This window comes from Amblyomma maculatum, chromosome 5 (genome assembly GCF_055883805.1).
Source record: "Amblyomma maculatum isolate TAMU_Amacu chromosome 5, ASM5588380v1, whole genome shotgun sequence".
Taxonomy (NCBI): domain Eukaryota; kingdom Metazoa; phylum Arthropoda; class Arachnida; order Ixodida; family Ixodidae; genus Amblyomma; species Amblyomma maculatum.
In genome coordinates, this window is record NC_139348.1 from 40,107,450 (window position 1) to 40,129,625 (window position 22,176).

At 45.7% G+C, this 22,176-nt stretch overlaps 1 protein-coding gene across 1 annotated transcript in view; it reads right to left on the reverse strand.

The window, feature by feature from the left end:
* Positions 1 to 22,176, reverse strand: part of LOC146188113 (ATP-dependent RNA helicase with zinc finger domain-like) — a 136,702-nt gene that overhangs the window by 42,748 nt on the left and 71,778 nt on the right. Inside the window, exon 11 of the mRNA XM_084603633.1 lies at positions 13,987 to 14,102. Coding sequence (XP_084459759.1) covers positions 13,987 to 14,102 — 116 coding nt within the window. The remainder of the gene's footprint in view (positions 1 to 13,986; positions 14,103 to 22,176) is intronic.

A 22,176-nucleotide genomic window follows, 5' to 3' on the forward strand; every position in this document is an offset into this window, starting at 1 on the left:
ATAGGTTCAACTCGTGCGGCAGAAGCCCATTATGTGGCCCTTTTTTTTCTATAAGCTAGGTTTTGGAGAACGGAAGGCGCAGTATACTTTGGTTGGACACCTACACTTAAAGGTGAAGATCACACGACCTGACTGGAGGTCAAGCGGCCGGACATTTTGGAAAAAGGAAGTCACAGCATATTGCCGCGAAACCTTCAAAATTGTATTTGTTGTTTTTTAACAGCCGCCAGCATGCGGGCTTATCACTGTGATCCTGGCACGCATATCAATTCTGTATCCCGTGTTTGTTCATGCTCGTTGTCGTCATAAGACCCGTTATCATCTTCTTTGTCGCTAACGATGCGCCAAGATCTGTCTCGAAGATTCCGATCACTTGCATATGTTTCTACAATGTTCCAGGTTGTGCTAGTAGCAGTTTGTGACGTTATCTAGATTGCTCTGAGCAGCCTGTAAAGGGGGGGAGTAATGCCGCGAAACCTTCAAAACTGTATTTGTTGTTCGTCTGAAGCCTTATTACGCGCGTTAAAGAATCCGTTGTGCTTAAACTTTGTAATGTTTCCATTTAAGTTGCTTTGTTTATTTTAGAACATCGCCTTGATGTTCTAAAATAAACAAAACAACTTAAATAGAAACATTACAAAATTTAAATACAATGAATTCTTTAACACGCGTAATAAGGCTTTAGACGAACATGTACAATTTCTCGGTGCGCGCGTCTACGTTGTGATGCTGCCGTACCGTCGGGAATGACTTCATAGTTAAGTTGTTCGATGCAGCGAAGGATTTTATGGTCCAAAGTACCGATGCGGCAGCTTTTCACTTAGTCCACAGCGGCGAATTAGAATCCAAACCCACACTTGGTCTCTTGGATTGTACTCTGCGTGGCGTCGTCGTAAGTTGTATCGTCACGTGTCGGTGCGCTGTTGATCTTTAATACGCAGCCGTGCGAGTCGCCAGGCTTCCTCTGCATGCTGCAGGTAGGCGGCGACGTCAAAGTTGCCCTTGTTGGTTACGTGCGGCAGCATTGTCATCGTGGGCTGCCTGCCGTACACAAGCTTGAATGGGGTCGCTCTGGTCGTCTCCTGGACTGCCATGTTATACGCGAAGATCACGTATGGCAGGATGGCGTCCCAGGTCTTGTGTTCAGCGTCCATATACATGGCGATCATGTCTGCGATCGTTTTGTTCAGGCGTTTTTTTTTTTAAGCGGGGGGTAATGCTGCGAAACCTTTCAAACCTGTATTTGTTGTTTTTTAACAGCCGCCGGCATGCGGGCTTATCACTGTGATCCTGGCACGCGTATCAATTCTGTATCCCATGTTTGTTCATGCTCGTTGTCGAGATACGATGCGTTATCATTTTCTTTGTCGCGAACGATGCGCCGAGATTTGTCTCGAAGATTCCGATCACTTGAGTATGTTTCTACAATGTTCCAGGTTGTGCTAGTAGCAGATTGCGACATTATCTAGATTGTTCTGATTTTCTGAGCAGCCTTTAAATTGAGCGTTGACGAGTGTGACGGGCATTCTTTGTTCGACGATCGATGAGCACGTTTGTTGCTATCGCCGCCGCCGAGTTGCTTAGTTCTTTTGCGGACATAAGTCAGCCCAATAAAGAGTTTCTTCAGTGTAATCACCGACTCATTTGTGTCATCGACCCTGGTAACCACCACGTGACAATATTTATAGTCGCACTAACAAGTCCTGTAGCTCTTTGAAGGTCAATGGCTAGCCGACGCTGACGCTGTGTGTTGGTTTATAGGAAAGCCAATTTAACCGCAATTAGAAATAAATGAGACACAAGTCATGACGATGAACGTACATGTAGGCGCCAGCATAGCAGCGGGTCTAAAGCACTCCCCAGTCAATAAAATTTTCAAAAAATTGTCATGAAGTTGTGAGGTTATCAGCAATTTTGACGAAACAAACACCAAGCTGCAGCACCCCAGCAGAAAATAATTTCAGAAGGGTTGGCAGTGGGAAGAGGTGTTTGGTGGATCCTTTGCAAATGTTTTGTCGGTGAATCAAGGCGCTGATTTCGTATAATTTTTTTATGAAAACTTTGCCGATTCATGCCCTCGACGCCACACTGCAGCCTTGCTTGCCGCGACACCATTGATGGAGAAGAAAACTCGCATTATGGAGGTTCACCTGCAAGCGCTGCGGCTAAATAAAGCTTCGGCAGCATTGCCAATTGCCGTTCCACACATCGCCAAGACGGAAAAGCCGGGAGATATCACTCCACTGCTTTCCCGCTGCTAGCTGCCAAAAGAGGAGGAGGCAGCATTGAGGGCTGAAGCCAAGCATTGGCAAGCCCATCACAATGCTAATGGTTGTGTGTTTGCTGTCTTTTCAGGAAGATGGCCCACTTCTCCTCCTAGGTAAGGCTTCTCTGCCATTTAACGTTTTTTCTTTTAGTAGACCTAATTTCAGCCATGGTGCAGCTACAGTGGACGCGCGCTAAACGAAACCCGCATAAACGGAAACTCCTTTTAAATGAAACAATTTCAAAAAAAGTCATTGGTTTCATACACAATCAGTGCAGAGTCGCGCTCAACAATCAAAACCCCATTTTGCTTGCAACACGGATAAACGAAACTGAAACTGTGCATGAGTCGTCTTTGTAGATATTGATATCCAGAATCCAATCCAATCCAGTACCTTGCACGCCTTGTTTTTTGTTGTGCGGGTGCCATTTTGCACTGTTCCGTGGCTGTGTTCGGTGGCTGTTTGGCGACTTCGTACCGGCGTGCAGTATGGAAGAAGCTGCTAGAGAACGTCCCCATAATGCGTTGTCTTTAAGGGGGGACACGGCTCTCTGCGGCCGAAAATCGGTCTAAAAATCTGATTTTTTATTTCTTCATTTTTGCAGTCCTGAGATGTTTCCGCAACTATCTGCAAATTTTGGTTGAAAAATAGCGCCTAATTCGCACGTTACAGCGTTCCAAAAATGCGAATCTGAACGTTTGGCCCTTTAAATTGAGGTCAAATCACGCTGAGGTTTGATCGAGCGCAGATCGAGAAATACGCGCTCCATAGGCATCATTTTGGTCTCGTTCGAAAGATGGTGATTCAGGCTATTCCCATGTCACAATCGGCGTCTGTGAGCAAACACCCGAAGCAGAAAACAAAGGGACAAATTTGCGCGAAACGCGCTGCTATTGGGCTCCGAAAGCATGTGACACAAATGACCACTTTTGGTTGGCTGCCCGCATCGACTGCTTGCAGCCTGGCGCCATTTAGAAAAGGTCGCGTAGGCCTAGCTGGCTTAGCAACGTCCCGTCGTCACGACCACGGCATAAAACGGGGAAAATTTAGGTTCGAGCTTCATTCTGGCCGAGAAGAAAGGTAGAGATAAGAGGCGCGCTGGTGATGCGGCAACGCCGCATCCTGTTATCAGCTATCAGCGAGGAAGCGCCGACGCTCGATGGGCCGATAAGGCCGTAGCCGGTGGTGCTCGGCGCGACAGATAGGAGAGCAAACGATTTCCTCGAGGCGATTCCTGCTGCTTGCGAGCATCGCAATCGTGATGATGCAGTTGAAAGTAAAACCTAGGCAGTTCTCACGGGCGCAACAGATCGAGCACTCAGAAAAGTTAGTGGCGTGGCGGCAGCGGCGACCACAAAACGACGTCACGCGAGGCGTACAGAATCTCAAACTTCTCGAAATAAATTTGCTTTTGAGTTGCAGGGACAATTATCTCGATGGGAAACGGTGCATCCACACCAGAAACCAGTCATGACTAATTTTATCGAGTTACTGTTAGCCTTGGTCATTCAAACATATATGCCCAAAACGTTTTTCGCCGATTTCTCAAAATTGAATTTTGGATAGTCACCAGATCTATATTTCTGGCCCTGCTCTTGCTAGTTATTTTCTTTAAACCTAACCTCGTGTATCTTTTGACACCAAGGTAAATGTAATGACCATACTGGAAAATTTACTGAAAAGATAGTCTTGGCACCAAAATAGACGTTTCCTTTGAGTGTATTTTTTTTTCTTTTTGGTGTAACTTTGGCTCAAATTGGTATAAAACATTAACTTTTACTTTAATCTACTTTCCAACCATTTCTGATCATATTGATATGTCAAACCTTGCCATAATTTAAATCTACATGTTCTGACATGCTTTTCCTTGTTTTCTCGAAACAGCATTTTTGAGGGTGCTGCAGTTTTGGATGAGTGATATCTCTTGAACTATTTGTGCTATTGGTATCATTTTTTCATTGCTGCAAAAATACTTTCTTGAAGAGTGCAGTAAGACTAAAATATATGCAATTATGATGAGGCAACATTTACAAAAATAAAGAACATTAATTAGGCAAAATTTTTAAAACTATGCACTCTAGAAAAGAAACAATTATATATTTAAAATCAATATGTCAAAATACATAAGTGATGCAAGTTTAATCCAAATCGGTCCATAAATAAGAAAAAAATGTTTTAAGAGGGGTGTCTCCCATTAAAAGCCAAGATGAAAGTTTTTGATGATGTAAAGTGTGCCAAGGAGTCGGAAACTGCTATCGCAAAAAGGCATGGCATCCTAAAGTGCACGCTTTCAGGCATTCTGAAGGATCGTGACAAGTTTGAAAAAGCATATAACAGCGGCGCTTTCGCCCATGATAGGAAAAGGATGCATCTGGCCGAACATGAGGACCTTGAGAAAGCACTTTTCCTGTGGTTCAAGCATGCTTGAAGTTCCAATCTTCCAGTGACCGGGCCTATTTTAGAGGAGAAGGCGAGAGACATTGCACTACAGATCAAAATTGAAGACTTTAAAATCAGCGATGGCTGGTTAAGCAGTTTCAAAAAGCGCCACGGCCTTGTTTTTCACACAATAGCAGGTGAAAGTGCCATGGTAGATAATGATGTTTGCTCTGACTGGCAGCAGCAGAAGCTTCGAGACGTCCTTGCAAATTACAAGCCGAGCTGCGTCTTCAACGTGGAGGAAATAGCGCTTTTTAACAAGCTTTTAAGGGTCACTACTCTTAAACAAAACTGCCAATAAGCGAAACAGATTTCCTTGTCCCCGTTGAGTTTTGATTAAAGGGAGTCCACTGTATAATGTTTTGCAAAGTTATGCCTCATTATAACCCAAGCTGCAAATAAGTGTTGCCATTCTATTTTTTTTTCCTTGGCGTTTTACACCTTCGTACTGCTGCTTGTATATTCTCAGCACTCATGTTTCATAGCCCACAGAAAAGAAAAAAATCTAAGTAAAGAGCCCAGAATGGTGATAGATAAGCGCATTTGAGAGCATCTGAGAAAAACGGTACTGTTAAGCGGGGATACAGGCACTGGTAGCGGGCACTGGTAGCGAGCAGGACCGGAGCGGGGGAGGCCTAACTTGCAGTCAGCTGGTCCGCGAAATCACTTCCTCTTCCTCCTTCTCGGTGATCTACCCACTTAATCGGAACCTCTTCTTTACAGTACCAGTAGGCAAAACAAAAAAACAGTGCAGAAAATTTGACCAGTTTTCTGTTAACAATGGTACTATTAGCAGCAAAAAAAAAAAAAAGCAGGACCAGAAGCTAACCACTACTACAGCTGCACCTGTCCAAGTTAATCTCAACGCACTGATGTAAGCAAGCTTGCCTCGAAGCTCTCAAGCAACACTCTACGGGGCAAACCAAGCAAAATTTTACAGCAGGTACTGGGTTTCATAATCTCTGTTAGTGCCAAAGTGACACTGCATAAAAAAATTGAGGAACAAAAGAGCATGTTGCACTGAACAAAGCGGATGCACTCGGCAGCACATTCCTTTAGTGCACTAAAGTAGGCTCACAAACATACACAGATGGGCATTACTTGCTGAACTCAAGTGATGGCCACACGTAAATGATACTTGGGTGCAATTTCCTCCCTTGAAATCCCAGCCGACTACAGATGAAAGCAAAACCGTGGAGAACCGCTTCAACTCTCAGCGTCACACCTTCCTTTACTTGTAACAATGCAGCACTAAACCCAACAATTGCTCACGTTTTTCTGACTTCACTGACGTGAACTAACACTCGGCGCAATTTGTCTCGACACTGATAAAGATAGCCTGGAGGCGGGCGACGATCGCAAGTTTTTGTCTGCATGGAGGGCATATGCAGACCCAAGCCAACGATGCACATTTTGTCAGCAGTTCTTCAACATCAGCTAATAAACAGTGTTTAGTGAAGATTAAGTGCTCGCCTTCAATGAAATCGCGGATCATGCAATAAAAAAAAAAATTTGCTACTGCGACCAGGTTGATCAGAGACGTAGTCCTTCCAACAGTTGCCATCTTGGCTAGATTGTAATGACATCAACAGTTCATGAAAATTGTAAATTTCCAAACAGGAGCTCCTTTATGTCACATTTCCAAAACTGTCAGTTTACCTAAGCACATCCACCAGTCTGCCATAAAGGATGATTTTACCGAAAACATAGGCACTCTTGATGGGTAACAAAAAAAATGTAGGAACCATCATGCATGAAGAAAAAAAACTAGTATTCTTTGGGTGTATGTGTTTATCGCCAAGTCTTCCATCCGTCAGCCACCACCGAAAGCATACGGTCAGCCACGACCTTGACGCTGTCTTTTGACATTTAGCACAGTTCGCAGCAAAATCCGTTTGCTACTAATGCACGATCCAGTGATTTTGTAGCAGTAGACGGCACCCACTCCAATTGCGACCTAATAGAGCAAACATATAGGCTTGCACCACCAGATGAGAAGGGTGTTGATAACGTGCTAGGCCACCCAGCAACTGACAGGGAGAACAGTGTCCTGGAAGCACCTGTGTCTCGGAATGACCATGCAGGGGGCATGTCACCGCAAATCAATCGGTCATGCAAACGCCTTTTCTTCTGTTGCAGGCTATCTTATCCTGGACCATCTCCACTTCACCTTTCAACGTTTACCACTCGCACCCCTCAGCTGTTCGTGATGCCGAAGAATCCGCCTGGTTGTCAGCTGAAACCACGAGCTACAACACAGAGGACGAGCTTCACCTGCGTCCGTTGTTTTCGGTGGTGAAGCGGATTGACATTTGGCAACATGATGCCAGTACAGCCAATACCAGTACAGAAATTTCACGACTACAAAAGCCGCTGCACCACTGGAGCCATTTGAGGCACGTCACCGCAAGTCAACCGGTCATGCAGACACCTTTTCTTCTACTGCAGGTTAGTTACCTACCCTGTGCCTCGTGTCTCCACTCCAGCAAATGTTTCCTGCCTGTGGTGCCATGCCGCAATGACGCCACTGACTTTTGCAAAGATTTGTTATGTGTCACTTCCTCCTCCCATTGCCTAAACGCCCATCTTACTTGTCTTTTACTGAGTTTGTCCGGCGATACCGAACTCAACCAGGCCCGCCTAAAAACCTTGTCCCTCTGACACTCGAATCTATCTCACAGGCTGTGTTATAGAAGAGCCAGAACACTATACTTTCGAAGCTCGCTGATCAGATCCACACAAACTAGTATTGAAGACTCTGTACGCTGACTATCATCGCACGTCGAATTACTTGAAAAAATCGTAGAAATCAACCCTGAAAACGGTACCGCATCAAAAACCACCTCCGACTTGACTAAGCTTTCTTCTGACATCAAACTTCTGACGAACAAGAATGACGACACCGAAAATCGCTTACGCCGCTCAAACTTACTGTTCTTTGGAATTACAGACGAACTCAATGAAACTTAGGCGCAGTCTGAGGAACATATTGTTTCTTTTTGCTCGGACAAGCTTGATATTTGAATTGAAAGTCATCAAATCATCAACCGTGTGCATCGATTTGGCCAATTTGAGACGAGTAAAAACCGCCCAAATATTTTCAAGTTAGCACATTTCAATCGAGGATACTGCTTGCTGGCCCGAAGCTTGAGGAGGCATCGTTTTCTATCCGCGAAGGTTATTCGACTATGGTGTGCCTAGCTAGAAAGAAACTTTTCACTTATGGTCAATAGAACAGCGCCTCTTTTAAGATGCGTTTTGACAAGCTGCTCATCGGCAAAACGGCTTTCATTTATAATGTAGCTACGGATTCCGTTGTCGAACTTAAACCATAGTGATTACAGCAAACACCGAGGGCCCCACAATAGCCTTTTTCTTACCCTTCCCCAGCTTCGGTTTTGCTGATAAATATTCAAAATTATCTGCCCAAAAAAGATTATGTTGAGGCACTCCTTGACCACCACAGCACTGACATCGCATTATTCACCGAATCCTGGCTAACATCTGATATAGATGACATCGAAATCTTGCACAACATTAAATCCTTTCACTCCTATAGGTGAGACAGAGTGGGTCACCGGGGAGGCGGCATTCTTGCTCTGGTGAAAACAAGCCTTTCTTCCACCTGCATTGATATCAACTGCCATTGCGAAATATTGTGCATTAACTTTAATTTTTTCCTCTTGCACCAACATTTTAGTTGCATGCTATAGAGCTTCCGACACATATCTTTCCTTCATTAGTGACCTTCATTCTGTCCTAGATTACTTGCAGTCTCGATTCTCTCACTCCAACTTCATACTCTGCGCGACTTCAGTTTTCCAGACATTGATTGGGACAATTTGACCCCATCATCTCGTCCATCAAAGCATTTCTTAGAAGTGGTCCTTACGTTTAACCTTACCCAAACAGTCTGTAGCCCAACCAGCGGCTCAAACATTCTCGACCTCGTCCTTGTATCCGATCAGGATTTAATTCAGTTGCTTTCATGTACTAGTGGACTATTAACCTTCAGCCTGTCCACAGAAATTCCTACACGCAAATTGTCTGTTAAATATATCCGTGATTATTCCAAGGCCGATTTCACAAGAATTAACTCCCACCTTGAATAATTTTTTCATACTTTTCAAATTTGTATGCATGACAGATCTGTGAATGATAACTGGTGGCTTTTTAAACAGAAAATATTATGGCTTATAGAATCCTACGTCCCGCTTATCTGCATTCGAGGAGATGTGAACAAACCGCGGTACTCAAATGCGCTGAGGAAGTTATCACAAAAGAAAAAAATGCCTATTCCGTAATACCAGGAAATCGGCTTCCGCCGTGAAGTGGGAAAAATACTTGTCAAGCCTACACGAATACATGTAGTTACTACGATCTTCAAAACGAAAATTCTATTGTCATGATCTCTTAGAGATAATGCGGGCAAACCCCAAGAAATTTTGGAGCTTGCTTACACCCGCAAAAGCAGCTCACACAATATCCCCCTAAAGGAACGAGACGGCTCCATGTTCCAATTTCCGAGCACTCCGACATAATGAATTCCTACTTCACCTCCGTTTTTACCCAGGAGCCAGCAGCAAGCAACATTTCAGTACCACGCCTAAATTATGCACCCATGCCACCTGGTACCCTCTCAACAAAGAGAATTTTAGACCTCGGTAACAAACTAAAGGCATCCACTTCCCCTGGACCAGACAGCATCGTTGATAAGATGTTCAAAGCAACTAAATATTCCATGAGCCAAATTCTCTAACTCATTTTCGCCCAGTATCTTAGCACTAGTCAGATTCCAGATGATTAGAAATTAAATAAAGTAGTTCTAGTCTTTAAAGCTGGGGATTGTACCGACCCCTGTAATTATCCTTCAACTTCACTGACATGTATCGTGCGTAACCTTTTCGATCATATAATATATTCACATATCGCATCTCATGTAGACCGCAGCAGTTTTTTCTTCCCCAATCAGCAAGGTTTCAGGGCAGGTTTTTCGTGTGAAACTCAACTTTTTCAACTTACAACTGATCTTCACTTAAACCTGGACTCTTCGTTCCAAACTGATATTTACTTAGACTTCGCCAAGGCTTTTGATCGCGTCCCTCATCAGCGTCTCTTTTCCAAACTCTCAAGTCTGTCACTCACTCTCCTGGATCCACTGCTTCTTAACTAACTGCTTGCGTTCACCATCATCACCAGTCATGCATCAATAACTACAGGAGTAATCTCCGGGGTCCCCCAGGGACCAGTTCTTGCTACGTTACTCTTTTTAATCTTCATCAACGATTTGCCACCCGGTATTTCATCTTCTGTCAGTCTTTTTGCGGAAGACTGAGTCATTTATTGCCGTATCAACAATAGCAGAGATCAGGAGATATAACAGGATGACCTAAACCGAATTCAGAAGTGGTGTTCCGACTGGCTTATACAGCTCAAAGTTTCAAAATGTAAATTCATGCATATCACATGCAAACGTTCCATAATTAATTTCCTGTACTCCTTCAACTTTCGGCCTCAAATCATTAGCTCTCCACAGAAAAATTTCAATCCTTTGTCTCTTTCATAAACTGTACTTTAATTTTCCAAAACTTCGAGAAAACCTTCTATGAGCTCCAGTACGATCATCTTGTCGTTTATTCAATACCCTCAGCATACAGCGTTTGCATGGTTCCACAAATTCTTTTAATAAATTTTTTCTTGCGAGTGCGATAGAAAGCTGGAATAACTTCCCCGAACACATTGTCATTGAGGCTAATCCTTCCAGATTCAGACAGCTCCTAATCGACCATCTCAATGAAAAATAAAACTTTTTCCTGTACCCTGTATGAGTCAACAAGACCTCCAAACCAACCAGCCTTTCCTAGCTCCATTTGTGCAAACTGTTTTGTTGTGTATTTTACATTATGTCCACTCTTTACCAATATCTGAATCTCTTTTTAATTTTTTTTCCCTTTCTATATTTATATTCATGTATGACTGCTAAATACTTCTGTATCCTCCCCCTTATGTAATCTTGATCACCTTTTTCTTTCTTTTTTTTTCTATATTTATAATCATGTGACTTGAATACTTCTGTATCCTCCCCCTTATGTAATGTCCCTAACGGGATCTTTAAGGGTCAATAAATGATGATAAATGATGATGATGAGGTCGCTCGACTCACCAGCAAGGTTAAAGGCAAGTTTTTGCCCACAGCAGGGCAGGTATTTGAGCTCGGGCAGGACGAGCCCACGGAAGGCACTCCCGTGAGGCTAAGTCGAACATCAGCGGAATGCACCACGCTCTGTCGGTCAAAGTTGAAGAACCAGTTTCTCCAGTACTTGCATCACTGAGCCGCACACCAGCATGTGGTGCTGGCACCCTCGCTGGACAGCTAGTGTAACTAAATGGGAAGGAGGGTGTGCCAAAATGCAGCGGCTGCATTTCAGCGTGCCAAAGTGGAGCAGACAAAAAAAGTGACGCACCCCCAAAAGGAAGGTGCTATATACCGTATTTACTCGAATGTAATGCAACCGCGAATGTACCGCGAGGGGAGACTTTCCATACTGCCCAGTGGGAAAAAATAAAACCACGAATGTAACGCGAAGCGCTTGAAAAAGTACCTTTAAGGGGGGACATGAGGATCGAAGTGAAATTCTTTAAATTTTGTAGTAGAGCAATGAAACTTGGCATGCTTATTGGAAACTGTGCTGAATGGCTAATTACAAAGCTTCATTAAGATATTTCCAGTAGCTTCGACATCAGAAATTTATATTTGCATTATTGTTTACCAAACTTGCAGAAAGCCTGGCATGACAAAAAACCGTGGTAGAAGCCCATAGTTGGCATTATATTTTAGCCATATGAATGGCTAAAATATTCCCCAAATATTTTTATCCATTTGACTTTTTTTTACACAGTACATTACATCCATGCTTGCATAATGCACTCATTTTTACCATTTCAAAATAGCTAAAAAGTAAAAGAATGACACAATATTTTGAATATATGGGAATGTCACTGCATAAAGAAATTACCAAGGAATATAATGCAACAAACCTCATGAAAATTCATCAAGCCATTGCCGTGCTACGCTTTCTGCAAGCAGGCCAGTTGGGTCAAAAGGCACTTTTGAGAAAACTGACATTAAAGTTGCACAGCCACTTTTCGCCCATCAAAACGCCTCTGCATTGAAATACTGTATTGCTACGCTGCATGCTTCCTTCTGGGTTGTTTCCGCAGGCACAAAACGCGGTTCCAGGTGCCTGAATGGTGCGAATTGGGTTAGGCAAACATTTGCCGTAAGCCTGGCAGCACATCACTCGCCATCGCAAAAACGGAAGTTTTTCCGTATCAGATCTGCATCGCGGCTAGTCGATGGAGCCGGGACCTCGAATGAACTACTGGGAATCGATTTCGGGCCTAGGTGCCATGGAATGGTGCTATTCCGGTTGCACAAACGTCTGCCGTCGTACTCGAGAGCTCACGCCACATCGGCGTCACCCGCCGTCACAAAAATGGAACGTTCCCCATGTCGGCACTGCACTGCGACGTTGGTTGACGGCGCCAGGTCTTTGGGTTCACTTCCTAGCATTAATTCCAAGGGAGGGTCGGCCTTCCGCGACATATCTCCGTGATCTTCACCGAGTGCATCGGGGCACATCCGTGCGGCGGCGCCATTGCATCAGCCGAGCGTTCTGCGCGTCTAGAGACTTCCGTTCGTTGGAGCCGTACCGCGTCGAAACATAAGTGCGATATCCTTGTCGCTTTCACCGCTGCTTCCGTTTCTTTGCCTTTCGGACGGACCGCACGGTACGCTGATACTTTTCAAGAAGTGTTTTTGCCGACCTGGTCCTCACTTTGTCCGATTTGCCGCTGATCGCTTCTTTCTCCGGATAGGAGGCTTGCGTTTGTGCTTCCTGCACGCATACTTTGTCCCATACTTCTGCACCGCTCGCTGCATCGTTGGCACAAAGACAAAGCCTCGCGCAACTGTGGTGGTGACGATAAATGCAGAATGGCAGCTGCGGATTCACAAACTATCGAGCAGTTGACAAAAACATGTGCGAATAAGGCGGGAGCAGATGCCGCGAGCAATGGTGTGCTTTCCAGCAGCCACTCGGAGAGAGTGCTGAGCACCACGTGACTGGCGCAACCAATCGGTGCTAGAAGTGGCTATGCGAGGCGTTCGCGTTTTTTACTTTTGTGCATTTATTTTTTATTGTAGACACGTGGCTCTGACAGGAGGAGTACTGCGGTGAAACAAGCTTTCCAGTGGTACCAAAATTTTCATAATCGGCGCTTCGGCCGCGGAGTTATTACACTTAGAAATAGACCATTTTCCCGGACATTTCGGCCAGCTTTTTGCTACCAGAGGTCACAAAAACAATTTTCAGGCTCACTTTGAGGCTGTTTTCAGCAGAATTTTTTTGCAATGTGATTAAACAGGCCTTGCAGATTCCAAATCAGATCTTTTCTAAAATTTGATTTTTCGCGAAATTTTCTCGATTTGATCTCAGCGTCCCCCCTTAATAGACATTATCATCATTGCAGTCTATAATCAAAAACGGTCATTCGTCGTCGGAGGTCGAGTTCTCGGAAACCCAGTCTACCTTTTCACTCTCATCCTTCCAAACGATTCGGAAGCCTTTGCGGCCAGGCCCAGATTTAAAAATCGCCTGCAACTGCATCCGCCACCTACGTAAGGTATATTAGTAATGTCTAGCCGTGGAGCTGCTGCAGAATTTGATTCCTTCTGCTATCACAATAGCCTTTTCGAGGCGAGCGTCGTACCATGCACAGCGCGTCGCCATTGTGCGAACTGCGATAACGTAAGTAACCCCGCTAACCCACTGCAAAAGATGCTTCAAGCGCATAATCAAGGGGACAACGTGATCCTGAGCCCACGAGAAAAAGCACAACGTTTTGACTTTGGATGAATTGGGATTTGGCTTCCCTGGTATCCACAGTGCCAACATAACATCATAGAACCATAGAAATCGAAACCGAGTGGTGGCAGATTCAATGTGGCTACACTCCGGTGCTGCTTTAGCCGACCAAATCGCAATACTTGATTATATGCGAGGGTAGACTTTGAAAGCCAAAAATCGTGAAAAAATATCCCTCATTACATTCGAGTAAATACGGTAACTAGCAGGCTGCTGCTCCATAAGGAATACCTACACAACCATTCAAAAATAACAGCAAGAAACAAAGGTAGCAAAGAGTTCCCCCTGCCAAAAAGACAGCCGTGAAGGCGCAAAAAAAAAAGGAACAGCTCTTCCCCTACTAGCTCACTCACGGTGGACAATGCGGAGGGCAAATCCTCAAGTCGGGAAACACCAGGTTTGCCATGGGTAATTTGTCAACAGCATAGTGCATCTCGCACATTGGTAGCCGGTCTAGCAGGAACTGGACCTGCACAGAAAAAATTAACAATGTTTAGCTTAGGTAAACAAGGTATTCAGTGAAAGCTTCACAGCATGGTACACTTGGTAGAACTCTTTCACAGCCCGATTTAACTGGCATCAGTACAACGCGCTAAGTGCAGCATCATCGCTACTGGGGTCCACGGCTGGCCCCGAGTTGAGGCACAGTTGCTCCTTGTTCTTATAGACCTCTTTCAATCCGGCTACGTCACAAAGAAGTGGTGGCGCTGTCATCGTCAGTGACTTTCACGTGGTAGACAAAAACATTTCAGTCGCTTTCGCCTACCATGAATGCGGAATGGGTTGCTGCTGCCGGAAATAAAACAGCACCATGTCGACTAGTTGCGTCGCCGTGGCATGTGCCAAAAGGCACAGAAAGAGAAGTTTATAAGCTTGCCCAGATTTCTTGGCGACGAAGGTCGCCGTAAACAGAGGGTCGCCGTGGTGAAGCGCCAAGGCTAGATATCGACACCGGCTTATCAGATATGCGGCAAACACTTTGCCATGGCTAAGCTAGAGCTTATTCACTTCTACGCCAGAGCTGTACAGCTGCTTAAAGGCCGGTATATTGCAATGCGTAGGCCTGCTTTTTTGTTGGAGCATGCATAGATGTGCCACGGCCGCTCGATGGAAGCGCACTAGGTGCGGCCTGCTACGTCGCCCGAAACTGGCGGGAGGCGCCTACTTCGCGTCGCCCCCGCCGCGGCGCCACCGTTCGGGGACAGCCGCGTGCGGAGAGCTGCGCCTGGCTGCGCTTTCAGGAGGGTGTCGGCGTGGTAGAAGCCTTTTATTTTAAGGATATAAGAGCTCCGCTTCGTACAATTTTGCAACACGAATTAGAATACACTGTCATGTCTAGTGTGAACATGTCAGCACTTAGCACTCTCGGCAAGGATGTATACTGGAGTGTACCCCGAAAAACTTAATGTCACGGTGGTTCAATGCCACTTGATTGGAGAGCTCGCATTACCGTGATGTTGCATTCAGATCCAATTGTTCGTCACATTAAAATGTGACCCGGCTGTGAACAATTCGAAGCTGTTCAGCTGCCATGGTAGCCTAATGCATAACCACTTAATTAACTATGTCGCGAAATCCGTGTGTCATTTTTATACCATTTACTCATTCCTGCATACAGCTTTTATACACAAATTGATGTCAACCTGTTCTAAGCTGACAGCGCTATCCAATAAAACAATGTCCTACTATGAGTAACCTCTGTGAAAATGCGACATGTAACCAACCTTTCTATCTCATTCTGACAAATGTTACGGTGGAAATATGAAGATGTTTATTAGGTTAAATCTAGATGATAACCTGGGACCTTCGACTCAGTTGGAGACCTTAAACTTTGTACGCCAGAACACTATCCGTCATGGCTTCCCGCATTTTGCATGACCGAACTAAGCGCGCTTCATAGAGCCGGTCTGCCTTAAGGTGCTACGTATATGCGCCGAATGTTTTTGTTACTATTTTTATTGGCTGCTCGTAAACCCATATAATTTCGCTGGTTTTTAATTTTCAATGGAAGAAAGCGCATCGAGTGTTCCTGTTGTGAAACTCTTAGCTGCGATAACAAGAATGTTCACGCTTCAGAGCGCAACTGTAGCCAAGATTAAGCGAGCAGCCGAGTATGCTTATTAAATGGCCACACAAAAAAGGAAGAAAGTTACAAATCGCAGATAAAAAACCTTTCTTGAGAGAGGTTTATGCCATAGCCTTAAACGTCGCTCTACTGTTGAGTTCACATTTCCAGCCCAGCTCGCTATCAGTGGGTGCAGCAACTTAACGATACCTTGCATAGCGCCTCAGCATGGACGCGATCATTGTTTTCATAGATGAGGTGCAGGTATAGTGTACAGTGAGAAAAAATGATGAAATCAAATGTTTACACAGATTGCTACTTCGCCGGACCTTTTCAGACTTCATCATCCTGTTAATGATGGTGCCCGTAAGCTGACAAAGCTTGATTACTTCCTTTGCGGGGTACATCAAGCCTCCATTGTCCATAGTTTTCATTAACCTGTAACTGGTCCAGTTGACTCATCTTTCCTGCAACAGGCTCTTGCACGACTGACATGTCACCTCAAAACCGTTACCAAATATCGCATAAATTAAGCAACAACCTGATAGTGGTAAACAAAACTTGGGGTTCTTAAATCTCCTTGCAGAGCCTCGTTGGAGTAGCCGCACTTTGCTACCTGCTTATTCACAGTATCCCGTAATTGCTGCCTCTGTCACATATCATTAGAATGCATCCTTAAGCCGCCGCATTATATGAAATAGCACCCTACACATAGCTATATAAAGCCCCTCTTTACCGAAGCCGTACGAACACACCCTATAGGAGTATAGTGTGCCTGACTTGGGATCTAAGGGCCCCACTTTCAATAATTTTCATTTCACCCTTACATCTTATTGACTCTCTCTCGTTTGGCAGCTCCTGCCACATTGAACATGTCATGTGTTCACATTGCGCCAAAGGTTTCTGGCCATATCACCAACTAAAGTGCCTCTTACCAGAGAGGTATTTTTCCAACTTTCCGCCGACAGAGCGGACGCCGGATTTTCATTGGAACTGGGCTTTTCACATTATCGCGTCGGCCCAAACAGTCTAAAGAGTATAAACAAATGTTGTATGCACAGGTTCCTTTGCTTGTAAAGCCATGCTCAGACTAGCCCGGCAAAATGTAGAACAAATTGTATGCTTATATAAAAAAAACCTTTGTACCTGTTTCTGATGTGTCCTCGCAACATAACCGGCGAGAAAAGCTTCAGGTGATACCTGCTCGTGTTTATCTGCTTCACAACACATCGTTAAAAATTCTAGTTCACTGGCCAGCTCCATGGTAACTGAATAGGTTAAACAACATTAAGGGGACACAGGATAAGAGGACGACACAACTAGCGTGGTTGTGCCGTCCTCTTCTCCTGTGTTCCTGTCACACTGTTTGCACCGTTAACCTATAATTAATCACCAACACGTCCAATGTGCTGCCCCTTGTAGGAAATTCAACGGTAGCTGATAGGGCATTGTGCTTCAGCATCTGGACTTTTTAACCTCAGCGCCACTTTCATTTCAAAGGAAGCGGCTGCATTTTCACTCCTCGCTGCTGCCTTTGCCTGAAGCGAGCTCAGCATATAAAATTAGAGGGTCTCTTAGATGTCTCTTAAGCGGAGGATGGCGAAAGCCTACCCTTCTGCTATCATTTGCCTCTCATCGTTTGCCACAGTTCGTCATTTCAAGTCGTCGTTTGATATAGTATATTGGTCGTTTCCCAGTCATGATGAGTCTGCCTGCGTAGTTATTGTAGCCCTTACCACTGATATCTAAGCAGGTTACTCCTTTAGAATCAGCAGTGGTCATTACACGTCGTCGTTTCACATATTGGTCATTTAGTAGTTATTAGCAGTAATGATGAGTCATGCCTAGCTGTTGTAGTCATTACCACACATCGCTAAGCACTTTTACTCATTTCTGATCAATTGCGATCATTATACATGTCGCAGTTTGATATACTGGTCATTACAAATCATTTTAGTCATTATTAACCATTATTAGTCATTAGCATTAGTCATTACCTCTATCAACGTCTATTTATAACTTTTATTGATTACCTATCACCATCAATCATTTTAATTCTTAATCTCCCTCCTTGCACGTCCGCTTTTGCGACTGACACACCAGCGTACAGATGCGACGCACAGATTACAGGCACAGCTTCTGCGCACAAATTTTCGCTCCATGAGCCTAGAACGGCTTTCACCTTAAAAAACAAACGCATCCCGTCTCAACGTTAACGTGCGCACAGAAAAAAGTTTGCGTTTACCACACAGACACGAGGCGAACGCGTCCAGAAAGTAAGCAAACCGCGCGCTCAGAGCCGGCGACCCCGGCGGCGACATGTCCCCGAACAGTGGCGCCCTCAGCAGAAATAGCGGGCGCAACTGTAAACTCCCCAAGGACGCGCTTGCCCATTGACGGCCGCGCGACGCAGCAGGCCGCACCCAGTGCGCTTCCATCGAGCGGCCGTGGATGTGCTTACCTACATGTAAAACAATTCCTCAATAACGTTTTTTTTTCACATTGGTAAATGTATGTATGCGATAGTGAGCTGCTGCGTGAGTGATCAGTGTTGAACGCCTTCGTGGTTACGCTGCATGGCTAGCCTCCGCCCTGTTCCCCTCAGATTATTTTAGTCTATTCAGTGATGAAGATTGCCACAGCGCGTTGACAGCCGCTGATTTACTGAATTGGAGCTGAATTTTTTTTTATACCGAGCGGTTTTAGTTGCATTCCCAATGGCTGATTGTGATTACGAGTTGTGGGGTTCAGCATCGCCGAGCGATATATGGGGTCGTGATTCAGACTCTCTGAGGACTTATATACATACTGCATTGTAGTGCACGACACACTGTGGCATTCTAAGTTTATCATGCCTGTTCACGTTGGCCATGGTAGCCAGGACTGAACTGGGTCGCCCTAGCTATTGAACCACCACGACCGCTGCAGCTGGTAATTGTAATGCAAGCTAAAAACATGAATACCCGTGACGAAATTGTGAAAGTTAATGCCGACAGTCACCCAAGAAGAAAACAGATACAACAGACGTGCGGCGTGGCAATTTCAACGAATAACGCGCGGATAACCAAATCTGTGCTGTGCCAAGGCGCAATGCCCTTGCTACTGTTGCCATGCTTACCTAAAAGCTGCTCGAAGCTAGCGAGGGGCTTCGTGCTTAGCAACAACGTTCATTTGCTGCTCGGTGGGAAGAATCATCCGAGAGTGCAATAATATGTTTTGAGCGGAATATTTCGTACTTGGTTTGCGCGCGCCGTTTACGAGCGAGAAAAATCCCTGTCTACTTACTCGTCTGAAAGTAGTTGTAAGAAGCCGAGGTTTCAAAATTTTCGATGCGTTCCGCGGTTGGTCTGCTGGTGAAAACAGCAAATAGATAACGTTGCTCATATTCCCTAGCGGGCAGCAACGCTTGCCCAGTCCCGTGATTTTTTTTTTTTTTTCTTCACGTATCGCTTCTGTCTGCACTGCTGAGGCTCACGAAATCATCTTATTTCGTCTGCCAAAATTTTGGGCGCCTGCACCTCCCAAAACACGCTATTTATTGACAAACTTGACCACAGTGCCGCTCCTGTGCTTTTTGCATACCGTGGGATTGCAGACTAAGCGCAACATGGATTGCCTTGTTTGTTTGTAAACATGGAGGAGGTCTATACACATCGATTGAAGTCATGGCTGTGTCCATCACGCGATGGCGCAACCAACGTGATGTCACCCATATGATTAATCATGTGCTCCACCCCTTCCACTCACTCCTTAGCTGCAAGTTTAAAAGGTCGAAGGTCACCCAAAGATCAAAGGTTACCCGAAGGTCAAAAGGTCAAGAAGGTCACCCAAAGATCAAAGGTTACCCAAAGGTCAGAAGGTCAAGGTCTTGTGGTGCAACACCAATGTGATCCACACGGTTACACTTCAAGCACTCTGATGTTTTGGAGAAAAGGAAGGCACAGTATATTATAATGTAACGAGGTTTCTTAGCCTGGGGATCCGAGAGAGAGATCTCGCTGAAGCGTCAGTCCGAGGCTTCTTCCACAACATGATCTAGCGCGGTGCGCATGCCTCCGAAACTCATCTTCCTCTTTACAATTACCTCCCGGCAAAAAGACGAGCCATCCTGGCAGCTCACGGCGATGACAACACAGATGGATCATAGTATGGTTTGAGGCGGTACACATGGGACAGTTTCACGGTTACTTCAGCGGAGATCAGAGGGTGGCTTCACGGGTTCCACGATATAGTTGACTGGGGAAGTGCGGTTAAGGATCCGATAGGGTCCATGATATTTGGGTTGAGGTTTGGAGGAGAGACCGGGAGTCGTAGATGGCACGTGAAGCCAGACGAGAGAGCCGGATTGGAAGATGTCAGGAGTGTGAGCAGAGTCGAAGCGCGACTTTTGGCGTCCCTGCTTTCCTGATGTCAAAGACTGAGCGAGCCGACGGCATTCTTCAGCGTGTTTGGAAGCTTCAGAGACAGCGGTATATTCAGATTCCTCTGGCCGATAAGGCAGGATTGTGTCCAACAGAGAGGAAGGTTCACGTCCGTAGAGGAGAAAAAAGTGAGAAGCCAGTAGTAGTCTGTGTGGCGGTGTTATAAGCATACGTTACGAATGGTAGGAGCCAGTCCCAGTCGGAATGGTTGGGTGCGATGTACATGGAGAGCATATCGCCCAAGGTGTGATTAAACCTTTCCGTCAAACCATTCGTTTGTGGATGGTATGCCGTAGTAGTGCAGTGAGCGCTGTTGCATTTTTGCAATAAGGATTCCACTACCGCCGAAAGGAAGACACGTCCTCTGTCACTCAAGAGTTTGCGGGGTGCACCACGGCGCAAAATGAAATGGTGCAAGATGAAGGATGCCACATGGGATGCCGTAGCCTCAGGGAGAGCCGCGGTTTCAGCGTAACGAGTCAGGTGGTCAACGGCTACGATAACCCAGCGGTTGCCGGCAGCAGTGTATGGAAGCGGTCCATAATCCGATGCGGTCGAAAGGGCGTGAGGGGCAAGGAATAGGCTGCATCGGGCCGACTGAGGTGTGAGGGCCAGACTTGTGACGTTGGCAGTGGGCGCACAAGCGGACGTACTTGCGGACGTAAGTGAACATATCACGCCAATAATAGCAAAGACAAAGCCGTGAGTATGTTTTAAAGGCGCCGGCATGAGCGTACTGTGGGTCATCATGAAAGACTGCGCAGATTTCCGACCTCAAGTGAGCAGGGATGACAAGTAGCCACTTCCTACCGTCAGATGTGTAGTTACGGCGGTACAAGAGGCCATCGCGAATGGCGAAGTGAGCAGCCTGGCGGCAGATAGCCCGAGGTACTAGTGAAGCCGATCGATCCGAGAGGAAGCCAATAAGGCGAACTATCCAAGGATCCTGTTATTGCTCCCATGCCATGTTGCGCAAGGGATACGTCAACGAAGAGCACTCAACGCGGGAACGGCAGGCGCTGGGAGGTGGTAGGGGAGAGTGGGACAAGGCGTCGCCGTCATTGTGCTTCGGGCCAGAGCGATAGATGACACGGACATCGTACTCTCGGAGACGGAGGGCCCATTCGGGCTAGCCGGCCTGTAGGGTCTTTCAAGGAGGACAACCAACACATCTGTGACGATGTCGAAAGGGCGGCCGTACACGTAACGGCGAAACTTGGAGGTCGCCCAAATGATGGCTAGACATTCTTTTCTGTGACGGAGTAGTTAGATTCCGCTTTCGTCAACGAACAGCTCGAGTTGGCAACGACGTATTCCCCAAAACCGGGTTTTCACTGAGAAAGAACAGCGCCGAGGCCAACGCCACTGGCATCGGTATGAATTTCAGTGGGAGCAGTTGGATCAAAGTGCCATAAAATGGGAGGTGAGAAGAGGAGACGGCACAGTGTTGTGAAAGCGGTGTCACAGGTGTTTAACCAACCGGTCAGATCGTTGTCGCGCAGGAGGTTCTTCAGAGGCGCGATAGTAGTGGCGAAATTTCAGACAAAACGTCGGAAATAAGAGCATAGGCCGATAAAGCTGCGGAGCTCCTTCATAGTGGAAGCCTTCGGGTACTCAGCAACGGCGCGAAGCTTGGCAGGATCAGAAAGTATGCCGTCTTTGGAAACTACGTGGCCTAAAATCGTGAGTTCACGAGCGCCAAAGTGACACTTTTCAGGTTAAGTTGGAGCCCAGCTTGGGTCAAACAGTTCAACACACACTCCAAATGGAGAAGGTGGCTCTTGAAATCAGAAGAGAAGACTACAATGTCATCTAAATAGCACAGACAAGTTTTCCACTTTAGGCCATGGAGTATCAAATCCATCATGCGCTCAAAAGTGGCCGGCGCGTTACAAAGTCCGAAGAGCAAGACGCTGAATTCGTATAGGCCATCAGGTGTCACAAAAGCAGTCTTGGCGCGTGCGGTATCCGCTAGAGGTACTTGCAAATATCCTGATCGCAGGTCTAACGACGAAAAGAAATAAGCTCCTTGTAAACAGTCTATGGCGTCATCAATT